General features: G+C 37.3%; 1 protein-coding gene and 1 pseudogene across 12 annotated transcripts in view; one reads left to right on the forward strand and one right to left on the reverse strand.

Annotated features, from left to right (window-relative positions):
- The window catches only part of SWT1 (SWT1 RNA endoribonuclease homolog), an 88,000-nt gene that overhangs the window by 9,193 nt on the left and 58,074 nt on the right, over positions 1–20,733 (forward strand). For 10 of the 12 annotated variants that reach the window (XM_012444477.2, XM_012444484.3, XM_012444479.3 and 7 more), the window contains 6 exons: positions 458–516; positions 7,412–8,153; positions 13,771–13,830; positions 14,999–15,113; positions 16,945–17,046; positions 17,440–17,628. In XM_012444477.2, coding sequence (XP_012299900.2) covers positions 458–516; positions 7,412–8,153; positions 13,771–13,830; positions 14,999–15,113; positions 16,945–17,046; positions 17,440–17,628 — 1,267 coding nt within the window. The remainder of the gene's footprint in view (positions 1–457; positions 517–7,411; positions 8,154–13,770; positions 13,831–14,998; positions 15,114–16,944; positions 17,047–17,439; positions 17,629–20,733) is intronic. The other 2 variants (XM_012444476.3, XM_012444481.3) reach the window with 2 other exon arrangements.
- LOC105711666 (large ribosomal subunit protein eL22-like) lies at positions 3,806–4,178 on the reverse strand (annotated as a pseudogene).

The raw sequence follows: 20,733 nt of genomic DNA on the forward strand, positions 1-20,733 counted from the left end.
TTTGACTCTTCTGTTTTGACACTTAGTTATATCCTTATATTAGGTTATTTGTACATGTTCTACTTCTCTTGTCTTTATTCTTATATGTAAAACAATAAGCTCTAAGCTCTTTAGGACATGAATTATATTTTATGTCTCTCTTATCTTTTTTGTGCTTGGTCCTGTTTCCTCAGAGTATGTAGAGAGACAGGATGGTAGCGTAGAGAGAGTCAGACAGAGCTGGTTTCAGATGACTGCTCTGCTGCAGACTTGCTCTGTGACTTTGAGAAAGATACCTAGCTCTGTTTGAGCTTTGTGAAACAGGGATGATGATACTATCTGTCTGACGGGATTATTGGAAGTGTTAAGTAAATTATTGTGTCAGCCTATTCACTATCATAAACTGTAGAAAAAAATATGTACCAGTGTACAATTTATGTTTACTAAATGATAGACCTTTTTTTAAAAAAAATTTCAGAAATCAGATCATGCACATACTCTGTACTGTAATATGAAAAGAAGACAAGAACTGAAAAGGTAAATTTCTCCTTTTTCTTTTTACTATTTTGGTTTAGAATTATGAGACTAAATATTTAGATTTGGAAAATTTTTATTTACTTTGAAGAGTACTGTTTTGCATGCAAATATCTCTAGCTATATCACAGATTATAATTTTAGAATTATCTTAATATTACTGTAAATTTAAGGAAAATTTGGTGAAAACTATCGTGTAAATTACACTCAAATGTACATTTTTATCTCAAGTGATTTGATTTTGGCACATGATTATAAGATACATAACTTCATTACATGTGATATGCTAGTGAGATGAGTTATGAGGCTAATTTAGAAATTTTGGATAAATCATCTCCAGATACTACCCATGAAATGAATACGTATCTTACAGAATTAATATGGCTCTAAAACCATGTTGATTAACCAGAATGTGGTTATAGCTAGAGAACTTGGGGAATGATGGTTAGAATATTGGAAATTATTATTCTTTAATTTTTGCACTTTTTGGATACAAATTTCAGTGAATTTTGTGGTGTAGGAATTACTTGTTGCTAATGGTGGTAAATGAGTATAGAAAGTTAAAATGTGTGATAAAACCTGGTGACATCAAGGTTTCTCCAAAAATAGGGAGTTAAGGGAAAACAAGTAAGATGGCATTATATGTTAAAAGTTCTGCTTCCCAAACAGTCTCAGTTAGTGTTTGCTAAAAATGAAAAACAAAAAAATTCAACTTGCCTGTCACTTTTCTTCAGTTTTTCTTCTGAATCATCTCCTGTTTTTTGGTGATACTTTGCTTCTGTGTTATTCTCGAAGTATTCTTGCATAAATATTATGTTGACTCTCCCTTGCTATATTTTTTGAACTATTTTAATGCCTTTTAGACTGATCTCCTTATTTTCTTTTTTTAATTTTAAGTTCTAAAACCCTGCTTGACCTTAAACAAGTTACCTTTTGTTTAAGGGCACATTTTTAGCCCTTGATCTTATATCCATATGTAAGAGAGTAAAGTATAAAATGTTCTGTAAAAATCTCCCTATTAATTCAACTTTAGAGAAGTTTCTGAAATGGGTGTGCAAATAGTGAAAGCTGTAATACAGATGAAAAATTAGAGATAATTTTATTATCTGGAAAGGCAGTTAACATTGCACCATTACCGTAATTCCAGCTCCGTGGTTTAAATACTTAGAAATATATTAGCAATAAAAATATAAGCAAGAAGCTGAGCACGGTGGGTCATACTTGTATTCTCAGCACTTTGGGAGGCCAAGGTGGGAGGAAGGCTTGAGGCCAGGAGTTCAAGACCAGCTTGGGAAATGTAGTAAGACCTCATCTCTACACATAAAAAATTTTTTTTCTTTTTTTTTTTTAATTTCAATTTAATTAAAAGTTTTAAAATCTGGGACGAGTTTTCTTTTTTCTTTCTTTCTTTCTTTTTTTTTTTAAACAACTTAAATGCTAACTTCAGCCCAAGATTGATTTTTTTCACAACCAACTAAAAATTACTACATGGGAACATCAATGCAACACACAAGTAAGATTTGTAAATTCAAGGCAAAAACTTACAGTTAATGATCATGGTAAGGGACATTGCCAAAGAGCTATTGATGCCTCAGTGAAGTTTGAAAGAAACTGCCTTCGCTGAAGGCAGAGAAGAAATATGCAAGCAATACTGCTTCAAAGAAATTTGCATAGAAATAATGCTAGAGCCGTTATCACAAGTGAAATTGCAAAGCCTCAGCAGTTCACGTCAATCCACAAAGCACCAAATGTTAAATTGGAGCCAAGGTAGGATTTGAACATTGAATTTTCAGCTATGTAACTCTCAGAGCATCACAATCTCAAGTGTGAAAACCAACTGTAGGAAAGCTCTTTTAAAAACATAAATTTTATCCACCGAAAATTCTAAAACAAGGCAGACACTTCTGCATTATTGTTTGAATTTCTGAAGGGCACCACAAGGCATCAGGGTCTCTTTTAAAGTCACTCGCTGAAACAATTCTGTCTTCCTAACTTTGGTAGCCCTCTCTGGTGGTTCTCTAGCCTCTGCACGCACTGAGGCACACCACTGTTTGTAGAATGACTTCTGATGTTAAATCCAGTCATGGCCTGAGTAGCATTAAGCAGCTGTTTCCTGGGGACCTCCTGTCTCTTTGGCATGGGAGGTTTCTCAGTCACTTCTTCGTACCCCCCCATTCAGGAGAGTCTCCAGAGCTCTTGGCATGAAGGGCCCCTAACTCTGGGCCCCACACAGGAGGCCACAAATGGAAGCTCTATTCCTCTAGCTCCCTCTGCTGGAAACCAAAGTGACAGTTTGTTGCAAAGACATGTAGAAACAGATGATGTATAGATTCATTCTTGTACATATTTACTTAATTTAGAACATGGAACTTTTTTTTTTTGAGATGGAGTTTCGCTCTTGTTACCCAGGCTGGAGTGCAATGGTGCGATCTCGGCTCACTGCAACCTCCGCCTCCTGGGTTCAGGCAATTCTCCTGCCTCGGCCTCCTGAGTAGCTGGGATTACAGGCACGCATCACCATGCCCAACTAATTTTTTGTATTTTTAGTAGAGACAGGGTTTCACCATGTTGACCAGGATGGTCTCGATCTCTTGACCTCGTGATCCACCCGCCTCGGCCTCCCAAAGTGCTGGGATTATAGGCGTGAGTCACCGCGCCCGGCCAAACCTGGGACTTTTTACAGTCGCTCTCCAAACCTTTTATGGTGGGTGATGGACTATGCAGCAGTTCTGAAGGAGCACAGTTTCTTTCTATAGGAAGAAAAGGATTTGTATACATAATTGTGTACATCAAGACAAATTTGTAATGAAAAAATGAAAGTAAGGCGAAGGGCCCAGAAACCTGCATTTTATTGACACTGTCATTTTCCCATAGGGAATCTTAGAAAGACATCAACTGTTTTCTTTTAAGTAATTAGAAGAGCCCACTTGTATTCCTGAATCATTTTTTTTGAGAAAAGCGCCAGAGACGATTGACAGTCACACTTTTAAAAATAAAACAGTGGCTACCTGCAGCCTACATCTCCACACCCTCATCTACCTGCCCAATGGCCGTCAGTTCCCTTAAAGTCACTGTCTCCTTCTATTCTCCTATTACCATGAGAATTGAAATTTTCAAGCAGGAAAAAAAAAGTCTAGTTACAAGTGAGTGAGTGGCAGCTCAAATGAAGCCCTTTGACTGTGATTTATCTTTTCCTGTTCAATCCATACTACAGAGATACCAGGATGAACCACCATTTTGGTTCCCAAGTTTTATTCAAGAACTCATATAAAATATTTCACATAAATGACTTTTAATCTTCATCTTCCTTCTGTTGTTTGTCCTAGTTAATTTGGAAGTAACGTAATTTATAACCCCCTTTGCTGTTAGCAATTACGCACACACAATCATGTAGATTTTTCTTCTGCAAGTATTTATCTCAAATACCTTTTGGAAAGAGGCATCTCAGAAATCAAGGTGATCTTGCCCTTGTTCCTTTTGATCACTACCCCTCTACCTACATTCCTAGCTTTTCTGTTCACTTTGATCCTCTTTTGCAAAAACTGCTCAAAGTTGACAACATCCATGATTCCATATTCTATGGGGTGGGTGCAATCAACAGTGAACTTCAGAAACTGCTGCTTTTTTTTGCCACCCTTTACCACAAGATTTTTCACGGGCACCATGGTGGCAGGGGAGGCAGAAAGGGCATTTTTTTTTTTTTGACACAGGGTCTCACTCTGTGCCCAGACTGGAGTGCAGTGGCCCAATCTCAGCTCACTGCTGCCTCCAACACCTGGGCTCAAGCAATCTTTCCATCTCAGCCTCCTGAGTAGCTGGGACTACAGTAATTAGTCCCAGCTACTGGGACTACCATGCCCAGCTAATTTTTGTATTTTTTTGTAGAGATGGGGTTTTGCCATGTTGCCCAGGCTGGTCTCAAACTCCTGAGCTCAAGCGACCTGCCCACCTCTGCCTCCCAAGACGCTGGAATTATGTTAGCCACCACACCCAGCCTACAAAATGTTTTTTAAAAATTAGCCGAGTGTGGTGGTGGCACATGCCTGTATTCCTACCTACTTGGGAGGCTGACCCTGGAGGATCACCTGAACCCACGAGTTCCAGGCTGCAGTTTGCTATGATCTTGCCACTGTACTTTAGCCTAGGTGATAGATTGAGACTCTGTCAAACAAAAGAAGATATACATAAATTCATACATGCATATATGATGAAAACTCAGGTGAGACTCCTGTAAAACCTCTATTTATAGTTTGTTCTTACATAATTAATTATTTGATAAATCACTTGTTTAGTGTTTCTCTTTTGCTGGGATATAACCTAATTCAGGGTAAACACTCTATCTGCTCTGTCCTCTACTGGCTCTCAGGTGCCTACCAGAGTGATGGCACTGAAAAGGCACAGATTTACTGATAGAAATTAATAGATTGTGTTTGATTGACATTTTTCCCCTTTTTTTCTGACTACAAAGTAATATCTACTTTTATTAAGCAGGAAAATATAATTATCACCTCTTGCTATTGCTGTTTCTAACATTTTAGCACATTTCTCTCTGGCCTTTTTACCATGCTTGTTTAAAGTGTTGAGATCATATTATGTGTACAGATTTGTATCATGCTTGTTTTTTGCTTTCCAATGTGTTTTATGTCACTGAAGACTTTTCATAAACATCCTTTTAAAAAACTGTGCTATTTCATCATATGAATATATCACTTTTTAAAGTAATTTCCAAAATTTTAGCAGTTACTTTGTACCTGATTGTTTTGCTATTATAAGTAATCCTGAATTGAATATCTTTTAATATGTTTTTTTCATATCTGATTTTTTCATCTTGGCTATACCAATTCTAAAATAGGAATTTCAGACATAAAAATGACTATTTTTGGAGTTTCTAATTTATATTAAAATTTCTTTGTAGAACTGTTAGGTTGTTTTACATTTCCACCAGTGACATGTGAGAGTCCATTTTACCACCCCTCGCCAGTATTTAATGTTATTGTAAAGTCTTTGCTAATTCAATAGAAGAAAATGGTATGCTATTGTTATCCTTAGCGTTGTGTATGGTTACAAGAGAAGTCAAATTTTTTCAAATGTTTTTTAGCTAATATCTTTTATTAAATTTCTGTTTATGCCCTATTCTAGAATCTTAGTCCTTTTTGATGAGCTTTTTATCTACTAAGGCTAGTAAGCTTAGTAACATTTTATTTAGCTTGAAATTAGTATATCTAACAAATAATTTTCCTAGTTCTTTTAATTTTTATTAATTTTTAATATGCTAAAGTTTTAAAGTAAATAGTCACATATTATCAGTGTTTTACTTTGTTATTTCTCCCACTGTTTTTAAGTTTAGAAAGTTCTCTATTAAGAAATGAGGCTAGGCGTAGTGGTTCATGCCTGTAGCCTCAGCACACTGGGGAGGGTAAGGTGGGCAGATCACTTAAGCCCAGGAGTTTGACCAGCCTAGGCAACATGGCAAAATCCTATTTCTGCAAAAAAAATACAAAAATTGGTCCGGTGTGGTGGCTCACGCCTGTAATCCCAGAACTTTGGAAGGCTGAGGTGGGCGGATCACAAGGTCAAGAGATTGAGACCATCCTGGCCAACATGGTGAAACTCTGTTTCTACTAAAAATACAAAAATTGGCTGGGCGTGGTTGCACGTACCTGTAGTCCCAGCTACTTGGGAGGCAGAGGCAGGAGAATTGCTTGTACCCAGGAGGCAGAGGTTGCAGCGAGCTGAGATGAAGCCACTGCACTCCAGCCTGGCAACAGAGGGAGACTCCATCTCAAAAAAAAAAAAAAATAGCTGGATGTGGTCGTGTGCACCTATAGTTCTAGCTACTCGGGAGGCTGAGGCAGGAGTATCTGTTGAGCCTGGTATGTTGAGTCTGGAGTAAGCAAAGATTGCGCCACTGCATTACAGCCTGAGTGACAAAGTGAGACGCTGTCTCAAAAAAAGCAAAAGAAAAATCAGATAGGCCTGGTACAGTGGCTCACACCTGTAATCCTAGCACCTTGGGAGGCCGAGGCAAGTGGATCTCTTGAGCCCAGGAGTTTGAGACCAGCCTGGGCAACATGGCAAAACCTTGTCTCTACAAAAAAATTACAAAAATTAGCTAGGCACAGTGGCATGCACTTGTAATGCTAGTTACGTGGTAGTCTTGGAGGTAGGAGGATTGCTTGAGCCTGGAAGGTTGAAGCTGCAGTAAGCCATGTTTGCACCCCTGCACTCTAGCCTAGTCAACAGAGTGAGACTCCATCTCAAAAAAAAAGATATCAGACATACAGTTTTTTTTTTTTTGAGACGGAGTCTCGCTCTGTTGCCAGGCTGGAGTGCAGTGGCACGATCTCGGCTCATGGCAACCTCTGCCTCCCGGGCTCAAGCGATTCTCCTGCCTCAGCCTCCCAAGTAGCTGGGACTACAGGCGTGAGCCACCACTCCCAGCTAATTTTTTGTATTTTTAGTAGAGATGGGGTTTCACCATGTTGGCCAGGATGGTCTAGATCTCTTGACCTCATGATCTGCCCGCCTTGGCCTCCCAAAGTGCTGGGATTATTGGCATGAGCTACCGTGCCTGGCCATATTCTCTTTTTTCTCGCTAGTTTTTAAAGGTTTAATATAAAGTGCAAAATTATTATGATAATAATAATTATTTTATACCTAAGTGTTTAATTTATTTGGAATATGTTGTTTGGTACTATTTAAAGTTGTAACTTTTTTTTCCAAATAGCAAACTGACACCATTTAGTGAGTAATCCTTTCCACTTCATTCTTAATGTAGCTATTTCTTACTTTTTATGAAGCTTAGTGTCAACCTAATTCTGTTATTTCTAACTAAAATGATAGATTGCAACATTATGTATAATTATAATGTAACCTGGGTTTCTGTGCTGTTTTACAGATTGAATATAGAAATTGACACTCTCGGAAAGATACCAAAAATCAGTTCTTCATCCCAAGGACCTATTAAACTCCAAGAAGCATCATATTCAAATGATAATCAAATTATTTCACAGAGTCCTTCTTCAAATGGAACTAAAAAAGACATATGTAAATGTGTAGATTTTAAACCTAAAGATATCAAATTGACAAATGCTAGGAGCAAGCTTGACCATGAAATTCAAAGCCTTAGTAGTCCCAAGATTGCCAGCGATGTGAAACCTAAAGCCGAAGGCCAGGCAAGTGAAAATAAGTGGTCTCATTTACTTATTCAGAGAGAGAAGATGAAAGAACTCAAGAAAGAAAGAAACAATAAATTTAGAGACACTTCTGAAAAACGTGTCTTAGAGAAATGGAAGAGAAACCAATTTTCTCAGGATTATAATTCCAACAAGATGATTAAGGAACCCTTGGAATCTAGAAGACAGAAGATCAGTTTCAAAATCCCTATAAAATCCCGTGACACCCTCCAGAAACTTGTAGAAGAAAATGTCTTCCGTTTAGATTCTAACAAGTCGAAGACTAAGCAGGAAGAAAAAAAATACCTGGAAAGCTCCCAGGTTTCATTAAATGTGACTAGGCAGAAAACTGAACAGTTACTTTCAGATTCCACATATAAGGAGACTGTTCATGAGTGGAAACAAAAACATCATTATGACCATCAAGAAAGTAATGATTCATGTTCTAGTGAAAACCTAACCCAGGTAAGGTGGTAAAACATGAGGAATATAAGGTTTTAACTTAGAGTTTATTAATATAGTTAAGCTTTTTCTATAATTTTGTTTTCATTTTTTATTTTTGAGATAGGGTCTTACTCTGTTGCGGAGTATAGTGGCACGATCCTGGCTCACTGCAACCTTGATCTCCTAGTTTCAAGCAATCCTCCTGCCTCAGCCTCCCCAGTAGCTGGGGCTATAGGCACACATCACCACACTGGGCTAACTTTGGTATTTTTTGTAGAGATGAGGTTTCAGCATATTGCTTAGGCTGGTCTTGGACTTCTGAGCTGAAACGGTCCACCCACCTCGGCCTCCCAAAGTGCGGGGATTACAGGTGTGAGCCACTGCACCTGGCGTTTTTAGTTGTTTCTATTACTGATGATAATCATAGATGGCTGATTCAAATTTATTCATGAAGATATATGTTGGTTTCTTTATTTTACTCTCTTTAATTCCAATTTTTTTAGGAAGATATTTTGGGAGATATTAAAGATTCTTAATAGAAGGGAATGTGTAAAAATGTGATCAGAAGCAGTTACAGATAGTCCTTTGGAAAAAGTACTGTATGCTGGAGAACACTCGGGACAATATTCTGAATAATCTTTAAACAGATTATTTTTTTCACTGTCACTGTGTGCCAGGCACTGCAATAAAATAGCTTGTAAGAGATAACACGGTCTATTTTGAGGGACTTATTCAAGTGAGGAGAGACACAAGCAATTTCCTTAAATATGAAAGTAAAATACCTATCACTTAATAAGAGAATATACAGCAGGGATTAATATAGCTTTTGTATATCATGGAAGAATTAGTTTCGAAAGGTATACTGGAGGGGCCTAGGTACGGTGGCTCATGCTGGTTAATCCCAATATTTTGGGAGGCCCAGGCAAGCGTATTGCCTGAGGCCAGGAATTCAAGACCAGCCTGGGTAACATACTGAGATGGGTCTCTACAAAAAAATAAAAATTAGCTGGATGTGATGGTGTGTCTCTGGTCCCAGCTATTCAGGTGGCTGAGATGGGAGGATCACTTGAGCCCACGAATTCAAGGTTATGGTGAGCTGATCATGCCACTGCACTCCAACCTAGGTGACAGAAGGAACCCTTGTCTCAAAACAAACAAGCAAACAAACAAATGGTTTACTGGAGACCGGAGGGAGTAACATGTAAACAGACCTAAAGAATGAGTAGAAGTTAGCTGGAGGTGAAATGAGGTGGAATGGGAGAAGAAGGGATATTTTAGGCAGAGGGAGCTACATGAGCATGGATCTAGGCTTGAAAGCTTGGCATGTCTATTTTGCTTTAATATTATGTAATGTAATTGGCATTTGTGGACTACTTTGAGAACCTGATCTCTATAACTTTATTTCTCTGGCAGATAAAGTTACTTACCTTCATGAGAACTTTTTAGAACTGTGGAACCTCAGAACTTTAGAACTTCATGAATTCTGAAACTTAGAGACCGCTGATAAACAGGGAGGTTAAGCCTACCTACTTTTAGGTATTAAGACTGTGAATTGCAATGATAAAATATTTCTTAGGAAAAATGGAGGAATTATAACTAAGGAGGCCAGAAGAGCATGGGAGTGAGTATTTTTAGCTTAAGTGAACTTGAAGGGGCCCAAAGAGGGCAAGAATTGAGTTTGAATTGACTTTGTTTTCACTGCTTTCTTAAAGGAAAGAAGCTCCAGTTTTTCTTCTTGTGTTATAACCGTTTCTCTAGAGTAGAATGAAAGAAAGGAACTTGAAGTTGCCATTATGTTCAGTGATCATCACTGTGTCATTGCCTGGTTTTCCTATTGTGCTGTACATCTAAGGAATGGTATGAGAAATCTCTGCAGTGCATCTTATAGTTTCTTTTGGTCTTTGTGTAGAATTACTACACAAAGCAAAAGAGGTACATAGCAAGAATATTAAGTTGCAAAAGAAGCAGTTTTTGCCTGATCACTTTCCACTTATTGAAATTCAGACTCTACAAGTAAATATTGTCCTTATGTTGTGTATATTATCTTCAGCATATTATTGACAGCAGATAATCATCTTAATACCATGTTTGTTTTTATGTTTTACCCACTAATTCTTCAATAGGTCATTATTATCCTAAAATAATGAGTGTACTCTACAAGGAAAATAATTGTATTTTCTGGATTTAGTAATCCTGTTATGCTTTCTAAAGAAAAAATAACTTCTTTTGTTTCTTAGGTTTTATAGTTCTTTGATACAGATCCCTCTCAAATGGAAAACCTCCCCTTCACTGAAAATTAGTGTCCTAGATATTTATGGTTTGTAGACCACTTTTTTTAAATTTTTTGAGACAGAGTCTCGCTCTGTCGCCCAGTCTGGAGTGCAGTGGGGCAATCTTGGCTCACTGCAACCTCTGCCTGCCAGGTTCAGGTGATTCTCCTGCCTCAGCCACCTGAGTAGCTGGGATTATAGTCATGCACTACCATGGTTGACTAATTTTTTTGTATTTTTAGTAGAGATGGGGTTTCATCATGTTGATCAGGCTGGTCTCAAACTCCTGACCTTGTGATCTGCCTGCCTCGGCCTCCCAAAGTGCTGGGATTACTGACATGAGCCACCATGCCTGGCCTATAGACCACTTTTAAAAGCAGCATCCCATTTAATTCTTAAAAGGCTATAAGGTAGGAATTTATTCCTTTATCAAACATGTATTAAAGGTACTTATTATGTATCAGGCAATTTCCTAGGTGCTAGGGATTTGGAGATGAGTAAGATGATTGTTAGCCTCAAGAAGTTCCCAAGGAGTCATATTAGTAAGTAAAAAAATATGATTGTACCATATTGAAGTAAATATCAGAGTCCTAATAATTGGGTGTGATATTAGTATAAATCTCTGGGTGAGTTAAAGAAGGGCTCACTAAAGTGGTGATTCTAAAGCCTGATCTCGAAGGACATGTGGAGTGAAGAATAGAAGTGTTGTCCAGCTAGGGTAGGGGGCCAGTGTGTGTAATGGCACAGAGTTGTGAAATTGCATGGGCAGAAAGCTACACGAGCACATAGGTTGTCAGTATCACTAGAGTCAAGATGGGTAGAGAATCTATAGGAAAGGATGTTGGAGAGAAAGCCAGGGTCTCTAGACAATGGATGATTTTGTATCTCATGGGAAAGACTGGTTTTTATCTTGTATATTGTAGATGGAAGCGAGCCACTGAACCACAATCAGGGAAATAATATAATTGTGTTTTCCATTTGGAATCACTTCGGTAGATAAAACCGTTATTATCTGTGTTATGATACTCCCTTTTGTCACCCTCAGGAAAGGCTTTATCCCAACTTATGTGTTTAATAAAGTATGGTAGAGGAGGCAAACAGTTAAATGCATTAACTTTTCTGGATTGTTGGGTGTTAAAAACTTCATTGAAGTCACTGGAGGTGGCCCATGGACAGAGAGCAAAGTAATATTACAGTAACCAAAGGAAGAGAATAAAGAGATGTAGAATGTCAAAAGCCACAAGAAGTTCTGATAATAACCTCTGGCACTTCTTAAACAGAACTTTAAAGATCAGTAAGATTTTTTTTTGTCTTTATTTATTTTTTTTTTGAGACAGAGTTTCGCTCTTGTTACCCAGGCTGGAGTGCAATGGCGCGATCTTGGCTCACTGCAACCTCCGCCTCCTGGGTTCAGGCAATTCTCCTGCCTCAGCCTCCTGAGTAGCTGGGATTACAGGCACACGCCACCATGCCCAGCTAATTTTTTGTATTTTTAGTAGAGACTGGGTTTCACCATGTTGACCAAGATGGTCTCGATCTCTTAACGTCGTGATCCACCTGCCTCGGCCTCCCAAAGTGCTGGGATTATAGGTGTGAGCCACCGCGCCTGGCTGTCTTTTTTTTTTTTTTTCCTTTTTGTGGAGAACGGGCTCTCGCTATATTGCCCAGGCAGGTCTCGAACTCCTGAGCTCAAGCTATCCTCCCGCCTCTGCCTCCCTAAGAGCTAGGATTACAGGCATGAGCCACAGTGCCCGGCGATCAGTAAGATTTAAAGTTATATGGAGAAGGGATTCTGAATCTCAGGGTCATGGAATAGTAAAGCTGTAATGAGCCTATGTGTGTGAAGTATATGTTATTATATCACGTGAAGTTTGATGTTGGGTGGAAGCTGAATTCCCAGTAAAGCATTTAGCCGGAAAGTTAGGGCGGAAGCTGAATTCTCAGTAAAGTATTTCTACATACGATGTGCTTGTTGAAAGAGTGTTTAGGTGGGTACAGTGGCTCACACCTGTAATCCCAGCACTTTGAGAGGCCGAGGTGGACAGATCACTTGGGTTCAGAAGTTTGAGACCAGCTTGGCCAAAATGGTGAAACCCTGTCTCTACTAAAAATACAAAAGTTAGCCAGGTGTGATGGCGCACACCTGTAGTCCCAGTTACTCGGGAGGCTGAGGCAGAAGAATGGCTTGAACTCAGGAGGTAGAGGTTGTAGTGATCTCAGATCATGCCGCTACACTCCAGCCTGGGCAACAGAGCGAGACTCTGTCTCAAAAGAAGAAAAAAGAATTTTTGTAGCTTATACTAGAACTGGCTTTCTGTAAAATCCATATTAGTTTGGAGAATTCTTAGAAGGTTATTTAGTTCAGTCATTCTTTTGCTGAGCTTCCTGTCACCTGTATGTAGGGTCAGGTAGGTCTCATCCACTCAGCAGAGGTGCCAGTGGAAAACTGGAATTTGGAGAGAGATTTTCAAACTTTGTTTGAAGACAGAAAATGAAGCACAGACCCCTGGTAGTCTAACTACATATAATATAATCATGCATTTTCCAGCTTTTCCTTCTTAGCCTCAATTCCTTCTGTTGTTTTATTGTGTCACTTGTAGAAATGGCTTAGTTACTCATGGATGAAAATTTTTCACCACTGAAGGCCAACTTGTTTACCTTTGCATTCATTTCTCTTTTTTTTAGGGTGGCATGTAGTTTTATTCTTAGAATATAGCATTTTTACGAATCTGTATATGAATAATTCTACCATGTTTCATGACTTGTTAGAATGGGACTTCTCTATTCCGGGGTTAGTTTCTCATCTGGAGGTAATTTTTCCCCTCAGGAGACATTTGGCAATGCCAGAAGACATTTTTGATTGTCAAGATTGGTGTGGGGCTGGTGCTGGCTCATGTCTATAATCCTAACACTTTGGGAGGTTGAGGTGGGTGAATCACTTGAGCTTAGGAGTTTTGAGACCAGCCTGGCCAACATGGCAAAACCCCATCTTTACATAATATGCAATAATTAGCCATGTATGTTGGCGTGCCTGTGGTCCCAGCTACTTGGGTGGCTGAGGCAGGAGGATTGCTTGAGTCTGGGAGGTTGAGGCTGTAGTGAACCATGATCGTGCCGTTGCACTTCAGCTTGCATGACAGAGTGGTACCCCGTTTTTTCTAAAAAAGAAAAGATTGGGAGTAGGGATAGGTGGGTGGTGCTACTGACATCTGGAGGATAGAGGTCAGTGATGCTTCTAAACATCCTACAGTGCACAGGACAACCCCTAAAGTGAATTATCTGACCCCAAAGGTTAATAGTGACCAGGTTGAAAAGCCCTATTCCAGGTTACACTTTATTCTTAGCTAATGAAATTACTCTCATTTCAGAGTTTCGAAGCACCATGTTCTTCAGTGTCAACTGAAAGTATCCAGGATACAGATCAAGAGGTTACTGATATTCTTATTTACTTTGATATTTTTAATGAAATTAAGTCAAACAGTTTCTACTTTTAATAAAAAATAATGACTGTAGAAACCTTGATAAAATGAAAATAACAATGATGTCTCTAAATCAATATGTAAAGTTTTATAAAGTCATCCAAAACTATTCAGAAAATACTTTAGGACTTTTTACTTTTGTTTCTAGTAAGGTTATCTGTTGTGAACAAAGAGCATGAAACCAGTGGCCCACAAATAATCTGAATTTTGATTTAATATTATGACACTTTCCGTGTTTATGCCTAGGATTGCCAAAATGCAGTAGGACATTAACATGTTTTTACTTCATTTTAAAAATCATCAATAAGATTAAAACATTATTGAATAAAAACAAGAGTACACAAGTGTTTTATCTTTTTACCTGTTGCTTCATTTCCCAGCTAGAATCCCTTGATTGACCTTCATAGAATTGTATGTTCACTTGTCCCAAGTTAAGATTAGATTCATGGAACACTTTGTAATTTTCTAGTTAAAGAAGACTTTCAGACTATATTAATTGCTTTTTATTTGTGACAGTCAATTGTATTTTTGTGTTTTGAGGTGCTCCTTGATAGAAGAAGGATTTCTCACCTTTGACCTAAAGCTAGACTGTATTTTCATTTCTTTGTATCAATACATCAGAGAAGTATTTGTGTGGTTTTAAGATCTAGATTTCAGTTTATGATGGTTCATAAACAATCTTAGAAATCTCAAGAAGAATGCTCATTGTCAAGATAAAAAAAATTTGACTCCTAAAATGAAGTGAGAATGAACTTATTTTAATGTCTAGGTATTTGGCTCTGTGCAAGGAGATTCACCTAGCTTATTTCCTTTATTCCTCACAAAAATCCTAAAGGAAATAGATATTAAATATTCCTATTTTGTGGATTAACAAAATGAGACCCAAAGTTGTTAAATAATTTGCTTTCATAAGGTTACAGAGGTAAGAAGAAAACTATTTTGAAAGCCATGTGTGTGATTATAAATCTTTATTCTTTTACTATACTATCTTAAGTTTTATAAAATTTTTTCTTTCCATAAACCATCTCAAGTGAATTAATTAATAATTAGTTGCTTTCTTCTCTTGTTAATCTGCAAAGTGACTCAAAACATTTCATTGGGGTCTTTTACAATTTAGATGCAGATAATAGAAGAGCTTCATGCTGCACGTGTGGGAAAAAGTATGGATTTACCTGGAGAATTAATGAGTATGGAAATTGACTTGGTGGAAGGTGATGTACATTCTTCCTCTGGTATACCCTATATATTTTGCTTTCCCATGTTTATGCTCTCCTATGCTTTCCTAAAAATTAATGTGCCAATATTCAGTTTTTATAATATTTAAATGAAAAATGTTAAAATGCGCTTACTTGAAATGAGTAATAAAGTAATAGTATTTTTTTTTAGCTACAAGAATTACATCCAATATTTGTCTTATTTGTTTTACATATTTCACATTATTAGTTAGATATATTTTCTCTTTCTTTTTCTGTCAAGAGGCAGTAATTAGAATTATAAATTGTCTTTTGTTCTTGGTGTTTTAACTTTAACAATTTCAACTTAGTAAGCACTGATCAGAAATAATGCAGAATAGGTGGTGCAGTGGTTCACGCCTGTAATCCCAGCAGTTTGGGAGCCTGAGGTGAGAGGATGGCTTGAACCCAGGAGTTCAAGACCAGCCTGGGCAACATAGTGAGACCTTGTGTCTACAAAAAATAAAGTTAGCTAGGTGTGGTGGCATGTGCCTGTAATCCCAGCTACTCAAGAGGCTGAGGTGGGAGGATTGCTTGAGCCTGGGAGGTTGCTGCAGTGAGCCAAGATTGTGCTACTACATTCCAGCCTGGGTAATAGAACAAGACCCTTTGTCAAAAAAAAAAAAAAAAGAAGAAGAAAGAATGCAGATTGCTTGAAAGTTTCATGTCGTAAAATTTTGATCATTTTTATGCTACTGGGAGAAGGTAATGATAGAGATTACCCAAAATCTGTCAGTATATTATTTCAAATTCTATTTTTAAAAATGGTAGTGCTGACTGGGCATGGTGGCTCACACCTGTAATCCCAGCATTTTGGGAGGCCAAGGTGGGTGGATCACCTGAGGCCAGGCGTTCGAGACCAGCCTGGCCAACATGGTGAAACTCCATCTCTACTAAAAATATGAAAAATTAGCAGGTCACATGCTTGTCATCCCACCTACTTGGGAGGCTGAGGTGTAGGTTGCAGTGAGCCAAGATTGAGCCACTGTACTCTAGCCTGGGCAACAAGAGTGAAACTCCATCTCAAAAAAAAAAAAAATAGTAATGCTACCTTACATTCACATTGCAGTTTTAATCTTTCAGGTGTTTTCCTTTGTGTTAACTTATCTGATTGTTGATCAGATAAGTTGTGCAATATGATCCTATGCAATAACAATGCTAGTATTATTATGTATTTTCTTTTACAAATATTTATCTTTTAATTATGTTCACTCAGAATATGTTAAAGTTAGTTTATAATTACTAAGTGCACAACTACCAGTGATCCAGGACAGATGTTACAAACATAGTTACTTCCCAGGCAAGTCAGTTTATCATTTAAAATCCACCTATAAGGAATTTATAATATTCTACTGGTGGGTAATTAAACATTGATTACTATTCTTTCTCTTAAGAATTGAAGTAAAAACAGTTTTGTTTCTATTGTCTAAAGGACTTCTCTTAAGAATGCTATCAAAAACATTCTCCTTGGCTGGTTCTTCACAGTCTTGGCCCTAGGTTTCCTGTGTATTTCTGCTTTGCCAGGCCTTACCTTCTCTGCCTACTTGGACTTAGAGGATTCTTCACCCCACTCCCAGTCCAAACAGGGGTTGCCATTCTGGTTCAGAGGACCCTTAATAGATTGAGGAGAAATTTACTTGGCAACAAAGATATGGGCCAGATAGATACCAGCTTGAGAGTCTAGCCAACAGTGTAAATCTCTGATACAGTTAACAAGACAAAGAGGTGTTTTAAATTTAATTGAATTGTCAGTGCTTCTATGATATTAAAATTTTAGTCATTATATAAGTCTATTATCAAGTGTCATGAAATCTTTGCTCTTTTTCTCTAGCAAATAATACTTCAGACAGAAAGCTCCTAATTGTTATTGATACAAATATTCTGATGAATCATCTCAAATTTGTTAGAGTTTTGAAGACAACAGAAATACCAGGTATTTACAGAGCATTTTAAAGATTCTGATTTTCTTCCTTGAGTTGATATTTTATATTAACAGTGGTGTGACTTTTTTTATCATGAACATGTCTCCATTTGGATATGCTATATATTAAGCACATTCGGTGTTCTAAGTTTAAAAAAAGCCTTTACAGGTTAAATTAGCAGTCTAAACTCTTTTTTTGATCTCCAAGAGTACTTATTTTTTTAACATTCTTTTGACACATGATGCTCTTTTTAATTTCAGTTTTTTGATATATTGTCTCTCAATTTATTGTGAATTTCTTAAAGGTAGGGACTATGTGCTTTCAAACTTTCACCTCTCCTACAGCAGTTCCATTTAGTAGCTCAATAAATTTTTGTTAAATTCTAAGAAATCTGTATTTTTTAGGTTTTGACAAACTTGTGTTAATAATTCCCTGGGTTGTTATGCAAGAGCTAGATCGTATGAAGAAAGGAAAACTACTAAAACATGCTCAGCACAAAGCTATACCTGCAGTTCATTTCATCCATGACAGTCTCAAAAATCAAGATAGAAAGCTATGGGGTCAATCAATACAACTTGCATCCCAGAAACATTGTAAGTATTGTTCTCTCAGGGTGCCTCCTGGTTAATACTTGTTTGGGTGCAGACTCATTATTGGAGGGAAGTGGTGCAAAACTTTTAAAACATTTAAACCCATTGGAATGTGAAATGGAAGGGGTATTGTGGTGATTTGTGGCTTAGTTTAGGAGTCTTTAATTTTTGTTTTTCTTCTTCTCATAGACTTTCTTAGGTTATGTCTATATTTCACAGATAGTGACTATATAGTTGTGCATGCATACTTGTCTATATCATAGAATATTGGACTCCTTTTTTAAAAATACCATTGCTGAGTGATGAAGTCTATAAGTGATCTGGGTTTCTAGTCTGTTAATATCACCGCATGCAGTTAATGTACTGTGGAGACAGATACTGTTTTCCTGTGGTTTGTCAGAATTGGTAATAAGGTTGTGTTTTTACAATAAAGGTCTATAGATTTTCCCCCTCATTTAATTTTTTTCCATATTAGTTTCTTTTAAGTCATTTAAAAAATGACTTTAGTCTTAGAAGCTAAGTATGTTCTTTATGTTTTATATAATTTTCTTGAAAAATATCCATATGTAAAGGAATACTGTTATTTCTGTGAAGTTTATACATCTATTTAGAAGATTTATTTCATTCTCTAAAAATTTGTTTCTTCCCAGCTCAGAATTATTTATATATGTAAATTTACATTACTTTAAATACCATGGACTTGTACCGTCTACTGCACTCATATTCACCGTAAGATTTGAAAGAATTCATCTTAAGAGGAATCCAGGCCAGGCGCGGTGTCTCATGCCTGTAATTGGGAGGCCTAGGCGGGCGGATTGCCTGAGGTGGGGAGTTCAAGACCCTCCTGACCAACATAGAGAAACCCCGTCTCTAGTAAAAAATACAAAATTAGCCATGTGTGGTGGCGGATGCCTGAAATCTCAGCTACTCAGGAGGCTGAGACAGGAGAATCGCTTGAACCTAGGAGGTGAAGGTTGTGGTGAGCCAAGATTGTGCCATTGCACTCCAGCCTGGGCAACAAGAGCAAAACTCTGTCTCAAAAAATAAAAAGAGGAATCTTTTTTTGGTATTAACTATGATAAGGCTTTAAAAGTCATGATTAGATTCATCTTAAGCTGAGTTATTTTAGTCTTAAATTTTTGTTTAGTCTTAAAATTTTGAAGAAAAAAGGGTCTCTACCATTCATTCATTATCTAAACAAATATTTATTAGCTCTTAGTATGTTTCACATATAATGCTTATGAATTTTGAGTGCAGATGGTCTGTGTTGAGTAGCTTTAGTTGACTATAATTTTAGCCTTGTCCTTAACTATTTTCAAAATTATATTTATTTGCTATAGTATTTATTATAGTGAGAGGAACATAGGATTTGAAATATGATCAACTTGGGTTTATAGCATAACCTGGGGAAAGTTAAAGTGAAGAAATTGAATAAATGAAATGAGAGGAAATTAACTTCCATGTCATAAATGGTTGTGAAGATTGGTTGAGTTAATGTATTAAACTACTTAATAGCTTATGATTCAGAATAGACAATGATTCTCTTCTGTCCTCATTATATGGAAAGCTTACACAGATTGATAAGACTCATCTGTCGCGTTTTAGATGTCTGATTTCTTTTTATTGCTTCTGAGTTTAGAAAGCTACTCTCTCCCAACCTGCTAGGAAGATTCACAGTGCTGCACTGCTTTGATTTTGAGTTGGTAACTTTGTAGAAGAGCTGTATTTAGCAATGTGCTTGAATAGCCTAAGGATAGTAATTATCTTTCTAGAAATGTATCCTAAAAAAAGTGAGAGATGCAGGTAGTGATTTAAATAAATAATGTTCATTATAGCAGCAAAAAATTTATATAACAACAAAAAAATTAGAATCAACCTGTTTAACAGTTGGGAAAGTTACATATATTGCTATAGCCACACAAGAGGACACTATATTTGGAAAAACATTAATGACATATAATTTTAAATAAAAACACACATAAGATTAAAAATATGAAGTATGATTCTAAATTTATTTAATTATGTACATATGCTTATTAGTGATGAATAGAGGTGATATTTACCTGATGGATTTACCAGTTATTTTAGTTTTCTTTATATTTTCTGTGTTTTCCATACTTTTAAAGAATTTTTTTTTGAGATAGAGTCTTGCTCTGTCACCCAGGATGGAATGCAATGGCTCGATCTCAGCTCACTGCAACCTCTGCCTTTTGGGTTCAAGTGCTTTTTGTGCCTCAGCCTCCTGAGTAGCTGGGGTTACAGGTGTGTGCCACCACTCTTGGCTGATTTTTGTATTTTTAGTAGAGATAGGGTCTCGAACCAGGCTGGTCCCGAACTCCTGACCTCAGGTGATCCACCCATCTTGGCCTCCCTTGGCCCACAGGCGTGAACTGCCGTGCCCGGTCAATAAAAATTGTATATGTTTTAAATAATAAGGTAAAAATAATTAAAGGCAAAAGATGGTTATCTGCTACTCCCTCAATTAGACATTTGTTCTGTATTTTTATAGTTATTTTATTGTATTTTTATTGATTCATTTGTTTGCCAAGTATTTGTACCAGACACTGTTCCAAGTGTTGGGCCTGTAACAGTGAATGAGAAAGATAAACCCTGCTGTTGAGGAGATTAAATTCTATTAAATATTAAAAATCTTAATAACTATAATTTATATAGAATTTATTTTTATTTATTCTGTATGAGTAGAGATCATTGATATTGTGCCGTTTAAGCTGAACCTTTTTTATTTTTTATTTTTTATTTTTTTACTTTTTTGAGATGGAGTTTCACTCTTGTTGCCCAGTCTGGAGTGCAGTGGCATGATCTTGGCTCATTGCAACCCCTGTCTCCCAGGTTCAAGTGATTCTCCGGCCTCAGCCTCCCAAGTAGCTGGGATTACAGGCATGTGCCATCATGCCTGGCTAATTTCTTTTTTTTTAATATATATTTTAGTAGAGATGGGGTTTCACCATGTTGGTCAGTGTGGTCTTGGACTCACTTCTGACCTCAAGTGATCTGCCCACCTCGGCCTCCCAAAGTGCGAGGATTTGGGAGTGAACCACCGTGCCTGGCCAAGCTGAATCATAAGTAATAAGCACATGGTACTTTCAA

Source organism: Aotus nancymaae, unplaced genomic scaffold (genome assembly GCF_030222135.1).
Source record: "Aotus nancymaae isolate 86718 unplaced genomic scaffold, 86718_ANA_hifiasm-v0.15.2.pri h1tg000108l, whole genome shotgun sequence".
Classification (NCBI taxonomy): domain Eukaryota; kingdom Metazoa; phylum Chordata; class Mammalia; order Primates; family Aotidae; genus Aotus; species Aotus nancymaae.